Source organism: Camelus dromedarius, chromosome 12 (genome assembly GCF_036321535.1).
Source record: "Camelus dromedarius isolate mCamDro1 chromosome 12, mCamDro1.pat, whole genome shotgun sequence".
Lineage (NCBI taxonomy): Eukaryota > Metazoa > Chordata > Mammalia > Artiodactyla > Camelidae > Camelus > Camelus dromedarius.
Window position 1 is genome coordinate 46170127 of NC_087447.1, and position 14436 is coordinate 46184562.

General features: G+C 38.7%; 1 protein-coding gene across 1 annotated transcript; it reads left to right on the forward strand.

Moving 5' to 3' along the window:
* Positions 1 to 2801: 2801 nt before the first annotated feature.
* Positions 2802 to 3746, forward strand: LOC105098063 (olfactory receptor 52B4). Its single transcript, XM_010990681.1, has one exon. The coding sequence runs from the start codon at positions 2802 to 2804 to the stop codon at positions 3744 to 3746; it is 945 nt and encodes a 314-aa protein (XP_010988983.1).
* Positions 3747 to 14436: the final 10690 nt, after the last annotated feature.

Genomic DNA, 14436 nt, shown 5'->3' on the forward strand with positions numbered 1-14436 from the left:
CAAGGTAGACTTCAGGCTGGTGACCCAGGGAAGAGTTGATGTTGCAGCTCCCGTCTTCCTCTTCTTTGGGGAATTCTCTTAAGGCCTTCAACTGAGTAGATGAGGCCCACTCACGTTGTGAAGAGTAAACTACTTTGCTCAAAGAGTCTGATTTAAAGGTTAATCTCTTCTAGAAAGTAGTTTCACAGCAACATTTGACCAATTACCTGGGTCCCCTGGCCTAGGCAATTGGACTAGTAGATAGTATTAACCATCAGCCTCCATCAGTAAGGATGGATATTTTTCTACAATGAAAGTACAACTCATTAACAACAACAACAATAACAACAATAAACAAGTAAACATTTTTATCCAGCTCCTTTCTAAGTGGGAGGAGAGTTCTGAATCAGCTTCTAATATCATTTTGACTAGACTTCTGTGGTTTTATCATCATACACAGACACAAAAGTGCTTCTTAGACATAAAGCTGCTTCTCCTTTACAAATATGTGTGTACTAGTCCCTTGGACTAACTAAATAAAAATTAAAATTTAGGAACACAGTAAAAAGGAGGAGACCATTTTATCGGCAAGAGGAACTTTACTGAAGTAGGTTTCAGTGTAGGTTATTTGGTAGCCAAAGGAGAGGATAGTACAGAATGTTCTTCATAGTTGATCTTGGCTCACATACATAGTGTAAATAGATTTAGAAAAGACATTAAAGTCTTATTACCTAAATGTTTAAAATATCATTATTATGAATCCCATAGTTTAAATGACTTTAAACATATGGCATATATTTAATTTCACGTTTATCTAAACTTTGAAGGAATATATTATACTCAGATTAAAAATAATTTATGTTAATTTCAAATTACTTGTGCTGGCTGAAAATAGAATTAATATTTGCTGATTCCCATTCAAATGGAAACAGATATATTTGTGCTGTAATACAAACAATTTATTAATTGGCAAAAGCACATGTGCCCACCTGTCCAGGAATGATGTTGTGGGGAACAGAGTTGTATGGGCAGGGTTGGAAAGCCATAATGATGTGACCCAATTATATAGGTCAGAGAGGGTGTTGCTGAAAAGACAGCTCTATGTCTGCACTCCCTGGGGTAACAGTTGTCCCTGAGGGCTTCAGGCAAAGGCACAAAATCTCAGATCCCTGGTCCCCATCACTCTTAAAGTCTTATTGCAACTAATTCCATTTTAGCTCATGAGAACGCCATATGAAACAAGTGAGTGCAATTGTGTTTCTGTGGGGTGAAATTGCAGCGGGGAAGACTTACTCCTGACTAGATGTGATGGGGCCTAACACAGGCTGAAAATATTAGGAACTTTCTTTGGTGTGAAAGAGGCCCAATTGGAAAGAATAGAGCAGTTGTGTGCTGGAGCCATTTACAGATTCACAAAATATGAGATTGTGCAACTATGCATATTTCTTTCAGATTCCACACCCAGTGATATCATGTTAGTAGCTTGAAATAGGCCATGGTGGGGGTATATACAGCATAGAAATTGGCAAACACTATGAAACAGGCTTTGTTTTATTTTATTTTATTTATTTGTATGTACGTATCTTTGTGTGTATGTTATGTATATACACACACACATTATGTGTGTGTGTGTGTGTGTGTGTGTGTGTGTGTGTGTTTATATATAATATATATATATTGCTGAGCCAGTTTACCAGCACAGCACTGGATCAGAGTCACAATTATGGAATGTTCCAGTAGAATAGAGAATTTGATAATGGAAGGGAGAGGGAGGGAGAAGTGGATGTGAAGAACTCTTTACCTCTTATTGTGCCATAGAGCACTAAGTACTTACAGGTAAAGTTCTACATTGGTCCCAAATCCTGACTACTGTAAACTTTTAAGGTATTTATTTAGGGGCTTATTCATTACTTCCTTGCCCTGATGTATCATCCACTGATGCAATAGTTGTTATTTGTTACTGGATTATTTTGTTAGGCAGTTTGAGGACTAAACACTATGTCTCAGTGTGCTAGGTTCTAGAAATGCACAAAGGAAAAAGATATCACACAAACCACAGAAAGTTCACAATCAATTGGGGAAATCATAGACAGCTAATCAGACATGCTCCTATTCATGAGATAGGTACTCTGATATTAGACTTCCTGTGAAAGCAAGGAAAAGAGTAGCTGAAGGGGAGATGTATCATGCAGGTGGTGAGAAGCACCCCGAATAGGGATAATTCTCTTAGCAGAACAAAGCAGGAAGATTGAGATGACTTCCTCAGGATGCTGAAGGCATCTGGATCAAAACTGTGAAAATCTTCATGAGGCACTTGAGAAGTTCCTTATCATTACGTTGGATTAGACGAGCAACCATTCTAGTACATGCAAGTTTACCTGTGAACCAGACCTTAGTTCCTGAGCTCCTTAGCTCTATTCTGTGCCTCCATAAGAAAAACTCTCTGTGCCACTCCTGCCTATTGGGATATCACACTACCTTCAAGAGTTACTTGGGGTATGTGCTTGTTCTTTAAAACTTCACAAATACAGAAAGCATTACATCTCTTGTGTTACTGTGTTTTATTTTGTACAACTAAGATAGTAACTTAATTTTACTTTCTTTAGTTGTGCATGTCTATATTGTTTTTTCTGATTAAGATCTCATTTAGAGAACAAACTTCATCTTTTATATATAACATAGCTCACAGCACCTTCTGAACTGAATGTGATCAAGAAGGTGCCAAAGTGCTAATGATATCAAAGAAAATCTTTGAATGTGATCTGCATTTTTTTTTTCTGTCTCTGCACATAGATGGTGGATTCCTAGTGGTTTTATCAGACATGGCTGCCTTAAACCACACTGGTGTTAGCCACACAGTCTTCCACTTACTGGGCATCCCTGGTCTAGAGGATCAGCATATGTGGATTTCCATCCCATTCTTCATTTCCTATACCATCGCCCTGCTTGGGAACAGTCTGCTCATCTGCATTATCCTCACGAAGCGCAGCCTCCGTGAGCCCATGTACCTCTTCCTCTGCATGCTGGCCGGAGCAGACCTTGTCGTCTCCACATGCACAGTACCTCAGACCCTGGCCATCTTCTGGCTCCGTGCTGGGGAGATCTCTCTTGATCGTTGCATCACTCAGGTATTCTTCCTCTCCTCCACCTTCATCTCTGAGTCAGGGATCTTGCTGGTGATGGCGTTTGACCGCTGCATTGCCATATGCTACCCACTGAGATACACCACTATTCTTACACATGCACTGATCAGGAAAATTGGTGTGACTATCTTTTTGAGAAGTTATAGTACAATTTTGCCCATAGTATTTCTTCTGAAGAGACTAAATTTCTGCCGGAGTAACATCCTCCCAAACACGGCTTGTAAGCACATTGTCTTGGCCCATGTTTCCTGTGATGATATACGCGTAAACATTTGGTATGGTTTTTTTGTCCTAATGTCAACTTTGGTCATAGATGTTGTACTAATTTTTATTTCTTATGTGCTGATTCTCCATGCTGTCTTCTGCATTCCAACCCGAGATGCTCGCCACAAAGCTCTCAATACATGTGGTGCCCATATCTGTGTCATCATCCTTTTCTATGCACCTGGCATCTTTTCAGTCCTCACTCAGAGATTTGGACATAACATCTCACCCCATATCCATGTCCTGCTGGCCATTGTCTATATTCTGGCTCCACCTATGCTGAATCCCATAATTTATGGGGTCAAGACCAAACAGATCAGGGACCAGGTGGTTCGTGTGTTCTTTAGAAAGCAGAAATAAATGTGATGGTGGAAACTAACATTGTACTTTCTCAGTAATTCTCTCTGTGAGCTTTAGCACCAGTCTGCTATTCAGTTTTTTTTCTTGATCACTGATTCTAAAGTTTTTCTTCTTTTTATGTCTAGTACTTTATAGTTTTATACTTACTATGCTAATAAAAAATCTGTAGAGGCTACGGACAGTGTTATCCTCTCTCAGAAGTGTTTGTTTTTTCTATCTTCTGTTACTCAGTTAAGGTGAGCAGCTGTTCACTTCACTCCAGTGAAGCTTTGGCCTGAGTCAAGGCCAGGTTTCAGTTTTAGTCACACTCAGTCTTTGTCTTCTATGCTCTTATTTCTAGGACAGAAGTATTCAGAGATTTAAACTAAGATCCTGAAAGACCCTTTTCTCCTCAGTCTTAGAAACTGCGGAAGATTCAGTTCTTCCTATGAGAGATATCTTAACTTGGCCTCTTAGACTCAACTCTGCAGCTTCAGAAGATGAAAAATGACAGAAATGAGAGGTTAGAATATAGTTTAGTCAGCCCTCTCACACTGGTTGGTTTTTCTGTCTCAGGAGTCACAGGAATTCAGGAGATGTCTTACTGCCTTTTAGATCTCTTGGTTTAGCTCCCAGTACCTATGCAGCCACGATACTCAGCCGATGTCCCGTAGTTAAAAACAGCTATGCATTTGAGGCCTCCAAGTTTTGAAATTTTTACTGCAGTGCTGTATGGCTGCTAAAAGCTCTGCTGGCTTCTCTTTCCCCCAGGAGAAACTCCCTTCCCGGGACAAGATTGATCCTTAGCCCACGTCCAGAATCACCAAATATCTGCTGGGGCAAGAAGTGGTTGGCAGCTTTCTTTTGGATGGTTCTCCGGGCTCTTGAAGTTTTATTTATCTTGTGTCTGTTACTTTCCTAGCTCTCTGATGGCTTAATAAATGATTTTTGCAATTTATTTATTTTTTTCTATTTGCCACAATGGAAACATTATCATGTTGTGTCCTAGTATATCATACTCAAAATAAAAATTTCAGAGACTAATTAACGCTTGCCTTGAGAGCATAAAAGTAACAAACCAATAACATTTTGACTGAAGAGAACAAATTTGTATGTCCTTGGGTCAATAAGATCTATTATTTCTACACTTTTCCTCTGAATACAAAAAAAAAAAATGTCAGAAGCCTTTTTCATTATTCTTGGAGATTCATTTAATTTTGAATTTTAAAGATTTCCCCACTTGTGTTCATCTATATAATGCAAAATGGGGTCTTTTTTTTTTTTTTTTGAATCCTACCTGAATTAATATATACAAAATAAAGGGACCAGCTTACCTTGGTGTTTTTAAAGATTATGCTCCCGAACCTAATAAATGTTGACTCAGCTTTCTGTTTTTCTCTTGTGGTACATAATTCCCATTATACCAACAAGACAGAAGCATTACTTAGTTTCCTAATTATCTTGTATAGTGTGCTTCTGACAGCTGCACTTTTTCTCCCAAAACACAATCATAATTTTTAAGAATATCAGGAATTTCCAAATTCTTTTCACTCCACCAGTTCAGTCACAGTGAATCCAGTCATTCCTGTGATATTTGCTAACTCCCTGCAACTGCAACCAGTTATTCAGTGCTTCTCCTGAAGGGACCGTGGTGGCATATCACCCTCCACTCTGCATTGCACAGCCTTGTTACATGGGCAGTAATGGTGCAATTTGTGTGTTTAAGTTGTCCATGGTCATTTTTATCTCTTTATTTCTTTCAGCCTTTACATGGCATTTGAAAATGGCTCACAGTTCTGACCCTGAACTGTCTACTCTGCTTCCATGGCATCAATTTCCACCTACACCTGCCCAGTGATTTTCTAAATCTTCAAATTTTACACTTTGCATTTGGACCTACCATACTGGGCTCCTTTTTATAAAGATCACCTATTTTATCTCCTTCCTCAGCTCCACAACTACCTTGCTGCAACCCTTTCTTTCCTTTTAACTCTTCAATCTCATTATAGGTTTAGGCCCTTTGAACTTTCTTTTTCCTGTGCCCAAAATGCCCTTTCTGCCTGTTTTTTCTGTAGCTTTCTATTTATATAAGTCTCGGCCAAATATTTTCTTCTCAGTGAAAACTTCTCTAACCATCCAATGTTTTTTATTGAAGTATAATCGGTTTACAATGTTGTGTTAATTGCTGGTGTCAGCATAGTGATTCAATTATACACATGCATATATGTATTCCTTTTCATATTCTTTTTCATTATAAGCTATGACAAGGTTATTTTTTTTTAAGATTATCCAAATGAATTTATTTAACTTCATAAGAGCATATTTTCTGTCTAAGACCAAACAGTGATTTTCATTTCATTGTGCTAAAAATATATTTCAATATACTGTCATTTTTCCTCACTCCTTATCAACAACTGCAGATGGTGACAGTCCTCTTGTAAGTACTTTCCAAAGAGAGATACTGGGTCAGTCTTTTCTGCAATATATTCTTTGTAGATAGGTATTTTTATTATCCTGCTGTATATTCCATTTTCCTGGTATACGCAATTGGTGTGTATATTGGCAGAACTTTTGGCCATCACTTGAATCATAACTTTAGTTCAAGTTGCCTTTTCTTTCTTTTTTTAACATTTTTTATTGATTTATAATCACTTTACAATGTTGTGTCAAATTCAGTGTTCAGCACAATTTTTCAGTCATACATGGACATATACACACTCATTGTCACATTTTTTTCTCTGTTAGTTACCATAACGTTTTGTGTAAATTTCCCTGTGCTATACAGTATAATCTTGTTTATCTATTCAACAATTTTGAAATCCCAGTCTATCCCTTCCCACCCTCCGCCCCCCGGCAACCACAAGTCTGTATTCTCTGTCTATGAGTCTATTTCTGTCCTGTATTTATGCTTTGTTTTTGTTTGTTTGTTTGTTTTTTAGATTCCATGTATGAGCGATCTCATATGGTATTTTTCTTTCTCTTTCTGGCTTACTTCGCTTAGAATGACATTCTCCAGGAGCATCCATGTTGCTGCAAATGGCGTTATGTTGTCAGTTTTTATGGCTGAGTAGTATTCCATTGTATAAATATACCACATCTTCTTTATCCAGTCACCTGTTGATGGACATTTAGGCTGTTTCCATGTTTTGGCTATTGTAAATAGTGCTGCTATTGACAAGGTTATTGAATACAGTTCCCTGTGCCATACAGTAGGGCCTTGTTTATCTATTTTATATGTATATAGTAATTAGTATCTGCAAACCCTGAACTCCCAACTTATCCCTCCACCCCCCACCCTGATTCCCCCAGGTAACCATGTCTGAGTTTGTTTTCTGTGTCGGAGTCCATTTCTGTTTTGTAAGTAAGTTCATTTGTGTCATTTTTTTAGATTCCGTATATGTGGTGATATACAGTATTTTCCTTTCTCTTTCTGGCTTACTTCACTTAGTATGACCATCTCCAGGTCCATCTATGTTGCTGCAAATGGTAATATTTTATTCTTTTTATGGCTAAGCAGTATTCCTCTCTCTCTCTCACTATATATATATATAATCTATATATAAACTATATATATATAATCTCACAACTTCTTTATCTAATCATTTCTCTGATCATCTAATTTTAATTGCATATACCTAAGTAGGAAATTATAGATTTTCAAATCAAAATTCTTAAAGTAACTTCATCAAATGAGAACATGGACAGCTTAGCCAGCCATTCTCAACTCAGACAGCTGAATCCTAAAGCAAGATTCAAGAACTTATTTTGATCTTTTTTATAGATAACCCTTGCTTAGAGCTCAACAAAACACTTACTGATTTTTCCCAAAACCTGTTTATACCCTAAATCCTATAATAGCTCTGCATTTCCATTTGTTTGATAAGACACTCTACTGTGTTTCTGGTCTCCCTACTTGCAATGTGTCAAAAAACAAACAAACAAACAAAAAAACCCTGAATTTGTTGGACTACAAGCTTGTCCTTGAGGGTCATAGGCTGACAGGGCTGAGATGGTCTCATTAACCTCTAATACCCTGCCTTACTCAGGATTGTACCCATGTTGAATTTTTTTGACAGCTAAGCATTGCTGAGGGCACTTGTGTACTTTTAGCTATTGGACGAAGGTAACCATTTTTGCAGAAATAAAAACATGTAAAAATTTCTGCTTGCTAAAAAATCTGTGATTTAAACTATAATTTAGTTCACACTGACATCTTAATTTAAGAAATTTCATTTAATTATTTTCAGTAGAGTTGAAAAACATAAATCACCCTAGTATTTATAACATGTATTTTCTTAATACTTCGTACACATTCAATCTGGCCAGAAGCATGTTAAATGTAAATAACAATTTTTCAAGTTCCTATTCCATATTGAAAACAAAACAAAAGCATAAACAAAAGTTTATGTATAGTTATGTTTATGACAACTTCTTGATACTGGCAATCATTTGAAAATAATTATTCAACAAGAATCTACTAGTTAACTAAAATATAAGTTTTTAAATATATTGTTTACATGAAGGTATATTAGGCAATAATCAAGTTTACATATGAAGTAATTTTATGTGAAAGGAAATGCATGTTATGTAACATCAAATTAAAATATGACATACAAGTATTACACAATATAGTAATATATAAAAATATGGTTAAATGACAAAATATTTTCTAATAGTTAACAGTTATGTTTTATAAGTACAATTATTTGTAATTATATCTATTGTGTTTTATTTTTAAAAGTCAATATTGGTGAAATAGTAAATATAAAAATTTTAAATCTAAAATAAATTGGAAAAAAAAAGGAATGGATTTACCTTAGAATCAGCTAAATCTTGAAGTTAAAAAGAAATTATAGCAATGTTTTCCTAGGTCAGCCTAGCAAGACAATAGAAATAAAAGCAAAAATAAACAAATGGAACCTAATTAAACTTACAAGCTTTCGCACGACAAAAGCAACCATAAACAAAATGAAAAGACAACCTACAAAACAGGAGAAAATACTTGCAAATGAGGAGACTGACAAGGGCTTAATTTCCAGAATACACAGCTCATACAACTCAATAGCAAAAAAACAAACAACTCAATCAAAAAATGGTTAGAAAACCTAACAAACATTCCTCCAGTGAAGACATATAGATAGCTAGCAGGCCCATGAAAAGATCCTCAATGTTGCTAATTATTAGAGAAATGCAAATGAAAACTGCAATGAGGTATCATCTGATACCAGTCAGAATGACCATCATTAAAAAGTTCACAAATGATAAATACTGGAGAGGGTGCAGAGAAGAGGGGACCCTCCTACACTGTTGGTGGGAATGTATTTTCCTGTAGCCATTATGGGAAATAGTATGGAGATTCCTTTAAAAATTAAAAATAGACTTACCCTGTGATCCAGCAATCCCACTCCTGGGAATGTATCTGGAGGAAACTAATTCAAAAAGATATATGCACCCCAATGTTCATAGCAGCACAATTTTCAATAGCCAGGCCATGGAAGCAACCTAAATGTCCATCAACAGATGATAGGAAAGAGAAGTTATGGTGTATATATATGCGATGAAATACCACTCAGCCATAAAAAAGAATGAAATAATGCCATTTGCAGGAACATGGATGGACCTAGAGATTGTCATATTAAATGAAGCAAGCCAGAAAGACAAAGAAAAATACCATATGATATCACTTACATGTGGAATCTAGAAAAATGACACAAACTTGTTTACAAAACAAAAAGTGACTCACAGACATAGAAAACAAACTTATGATTACCAAAGTGGAAAGGAGGGGGAAGGATAAGTTAATATATAAACAGCTCATACAACTTAAAAAAAAAAAAAACCCAATCCAAAAATGAGCAGAAGACCTAAAGAAGAAATTCTCCACTGAAGACATACAAATGGCCAATAGGCACATGAAAAAATTCTCAATATCACTAATTAGCAGAAAAATGCACATCAAAACTACAATGAGATATCACCTTACACCAGTCAGAATGGCCATCATTCAAAAGTCCACTAACAATAAATGCTGGAGAGGGTCTGGAGAAAAGGGAACCCTCCTACACTGCTGGTGGGAATGTAATTTGGTGCAGCCATTATGGAAAACAGTGTGCAGATTCCTCAAAAAACTAAAAATAGATTTACCATATGACCAGCAATTCTACTCCTGGGCATATATCCAGAGAGAACTTTAATTTTAAAACATACAGGCACCTCAGTGTTCATAGCAGCACTATTTACAGTAGCCAAGACATGGAAACAACCCATGCCCATCGACAGATGACTGGATGCAGAAGTTGTGGTATATACATACAATGGAATACTGCTCAACCATAAAAAATAATAAAATACTGCCATTTGCAGCAACATAGATGGAACTGAAGGTTGTCATTCTAAGTGGATTAAGCCAGAAATAGAAAGAAAAATACCATATGATATCACTTATATGTGGAATATAAAAAAAATTATATAAATGAACTTACTTACAAAAGAGAAACACATTCACATAGAGAACTAACTTATGGATACCAGGAAGGAAAAGGGAGTAGTAAGGGATAGATTGGGGGTTCAAGATTTGCAGATACTAACCACTATATATGAAATAGATAAACAAGTTTCTACTGTATAGCACGAGGAATTATATTCAATATGTTATAGTAACCTATACTGAAAAAGAATATGAAAAGGAATATATGTATGTATCTGTATGACTGAAACATTATGCTGCGCACCAGGAATTAACATAACACTATAAGCTGACTATACTTAAAATTTTTTAAATAGTTAAAAACGGGGATGAGAAGTGAATTTTCATCCTTGGAAATACAGAATCATCCACTTTAAGCAAGTACAGAGACCAAGTTTGGTCACACGGTAGTACTGAGCTTCCACACGTCTCCATCCCAGCTCTTTGTCTGTGTCTCCTGATCTTCCCTCACCTACATGCGCCTTCTCATTTTTCCCCTTATCCACTAGCCAGCCAGTAACTGAGAATTTGAGAGGGGAGATTAAATAGAAAATTCAGGAAGGGGACACTAGAGGGAGAGGAGATTAGGATGAAAAGGAAAGAAGGTTGAGAACGAGAACCACAAACAGACATAGAAGAGAGTAGAAAAGAGTGGAGGAGGGAAAGCTGCCTTGCTCACGCTGGTTTCTGAGATAATGGTGTGTGACTGTGTTCTGGTTGCTGGTTGGGACAGAGATAGTGAAACTAATGAGTCCTGTGGAGATAGCCCATTTGTATCCCTGACTTAAGTTGCAGTATTCCTTGCAATCCTTTGCATCAGATAGCCAAACCCAGAGAGAAAGAGGCAGGGAGAGAAAGGATAAGGTCTCCTAATGTGATCTGGGGGAAGGAACCCTGGACCAGGATGCCTGGTTTTCCATCCCAGTGCCGGCTCTTCTGTTACTGTGATAGTGAACAAACCCCCTTGCACCTTTCTGTCTCGTCATCTTTTCCTCTGTGTGCTTCCTACTTTCTCTTCTGTGCTCTCTCCCTCTCTGAGTTTCCACCTTTTAGCCTGGGCCCAAGTTTATCCAGAGGGGATTTTAGTTTTGGTGGTGGCTGAAGGGTCAGGGGGAGAGAAAAATCTTAGTGGAGAGAAACTTGTGAAATGGTATATGTAAAACTGTTCCATTCTGTGAAGGGACACACTGTGTCTGTGGCTGAGCATGTGATTATGTGTGTCTGTATATGTCACTGGGCAAAATGCGCGAGCAAGGCTGTATTTAGAAGACACAGGTCCACATATCTAGGTAAGATAGTTTTTGGAGTGTCCGTGCTTCAGGGCCCTTTCCTGGTGTGGAGAAAATTGAGAGATGAATAATCCAGATATCAATGGGACGGCCTTCCTGTCTTCCCTTCCCTTCTTTTATTTTTCCACCCAGTCTTTTAATAATTAGTCTCCTCAGTCCCGAAGCTGCCACTCAAAGAACTTTTACTCCAGCCTGGTAGCTACACAGCACAGTGACCACAAGCCTCAGCCCCAGTTGCAGAGATGGGGAACATGAAGCAGGGATATTTTATCTCAAGCACAGTGTCTTGGGCATCTGGGAAATGATGCAGGCAGGAGGTGGGGCAGCATCACCAGTGCTCTGAGCCGTCCCACTCTGTGTGACTCGGGGCCTCTGGGCTGTGGGCGGGGAGGTGGGCGGCGGGGCTGCGGAGCGCTCTCCTTGGTGAGGCTGAGCAGCTGCAGGCTGCTGTAGCTTTCTTCTCTGCCTGTCCACCCTCTTCAGCTGTGCTCTGCTGTTTCCTCCTGACTCCCCTATCTCTGGGGTGGCAAGGAGAGAGTCAGCCTCTTCCAGATGACTTGCCCAGAATAACTTTTCTTGATGCCCCGCACCTCTCTTTGTCCTGAATTACTTAACGTGTGGCACAAGAAAGGCTTTACTTAAAAATAGGAGCTAAAGTACCAGGAATAAGGCTGTCTCATGAGGGGAGGGGCAAGTTCTTTGTCACTGGAGGTTTCTCACGAGTATCTGGAAACTCCCTGCCAAGAATTCACCAGATGTCTGGTCTCAATCGAGTCACCCAACCTCTCTCAACCCGCTTCCTCATCTGTGACGCGGAGAGGAGGATTCCTACTTCACAGGCTACTGTGAGGAATCATTACAGGAGACACTTGTCTGGAGCAGTAGCACCACTCAGCACACAGCACACAGCAATGATCAGAAGTTGTGGTTCATTTGTAAGTCCCTTTTATCTGAAGTGGAGACCACCTCAGAGAGAAAGTGACCTTAGAGGCAGTCAGGTGTGCCTTTTGCAGGGCTGAGCGCACAGACAGACAGACTCACCAGGGAAGGGGAGTGGCAGTGGAGCGTCAGGTCCTGCAGGGCTTAGAGTGTGGGGAGCAAAAGAGCTGGAGTATTTATCCTGTAATTAGGGCCCTGGCTCAGAGTAAAACTTCCTTGGGGATGAAGGTAATAAAAAGACCTCTGGGATGCTGGAAAGAGGCAGAAAATAGAAGCTGGGAAATTTGGGCTGTGGTTGGGTAGAGCTGAAGAACAGGACAGCAGAGAAGATCTACCCTGAACGTTCAGTGTGGGTAGGATGGGGGTAGGTGGAGAGACCCCTGAGCACAAATAATGCTAAAGGCTTTTTGGCATAGAAGCACTAATTTGCTTTTCCTCTTGGTCCCTTCCATCTGTCCCAAATATTTGCTTCTTGGTGTTTCCTTTGGGAAAGCTACTTAACTTCTCTGATGTCATTTCTTCATCTGTAAAATAGGGAGGTAATAAATATTAAATGAGGTGGTATAAGGGCACATAGCATTTGCCTGGCTTATGCCAAGCACTCAATAAAAAGTAGGGTTTTTAAAAATTATTTTATCCAATTCACTGATCACTGACTGAGCATCTGTTACATGCGAGGGACTATGCTAGCTGTTTGGGCACAGAGTTGAAGGATTACGCCCCTGTTCTCAAGGAGGTCATAGTCTGGATTGGAGAATGGACAGACATATACAAGTTAGTTACAACTCAGTGAGATACATGTAGGCATAGAAATGACACAGAGACTCATTTAGCAGGGAAGGAGCTAGCTCTGTCAAAGTTAATGATTTACGGTTTAGAAGTATAAGGTGGACTTGGAGGAAAGGGCACACAGGGGGAGAAGACGGCATGTGTAAAACACGACAGGCGAGGCCCAATGAGTATTTCCTGGGAACCACCGAGCCCAGTTCAAAGTTTACATTTTTATGAGTCTTCTCTGATACTCTGAGCCCCAGTGAGTGTCTTTTCTCCTCTCTTGTCCACACAACATCTTATCAAATGCTGTTTGTGTGACACTGTCTATGTTAAATCTTGTTGGCTTTACCTTAGATAAATTAAGTAACAGTTCTTAGCCTCTAGTTTCCCATCTGTAAAAATGGGGGGTGTTGTCGTATTACACATAAGATATTTAACACGGTGCCTGGAATATAGTAAATTCTCAACAGACTGTTGTTACGATCTCTACGTTATTCTCTTTCAGTCATCTTCCTACACGGTGGGTTTTGTGAAGGCACATATCAGGGTAGTCCATATTTTGATCTGATGGTGCTTGAAAGAAGATCATGATGAAGTTAGGTTTTGGGAGAAGACTGCTGAATGAACAGATGGGATTCTAATCAGATGTAGGCCAGGAGGACATGAAGCTTGATTTCAGACAATCATTAAGTCAACAGATATATAATGATGACTCAGTATGTATCTGACATTGTCTTGGAGATACAAAGGATTGAAACGATTCCTGATTTAAGGAGCTTTCATGTAGGTGGTGGAGGGAAAAGCTAGTGGGGGACAGCATGGCCCAGATGATAGAGAGGAGCTCATCCTTCAAGAATTAAGTTTCAGGTATCCTGAGTTTTGGCCATTCTCCCACTTAGTTCCTTCAGAAATACAACTGATTCTAATAAAAGGGATACATGGCAATGGGAGATAAATGAGATGACTCTTAAATTTTACGTGAGCATCACAGCACTCAGAGCTGAGCCTAGGATCTCCATTATCTTGATGGGGCTCGGGGATAGGCATGGCTACTCATTGTTAACTTGGGATATGACTGGGCAGATCTTTATTCAACTAATGATATTTGTTCTACAGAATATTATTGAGCACCTATTATGTGTCAGCATCTTTCTAAGTACTAGGAATGTAGTAGTGAACAGAGAAGGCAAAATCCTTGGAACTTCCAAGTTAGTAAGAGAGTTTTATTTAAAAAGATGCATAA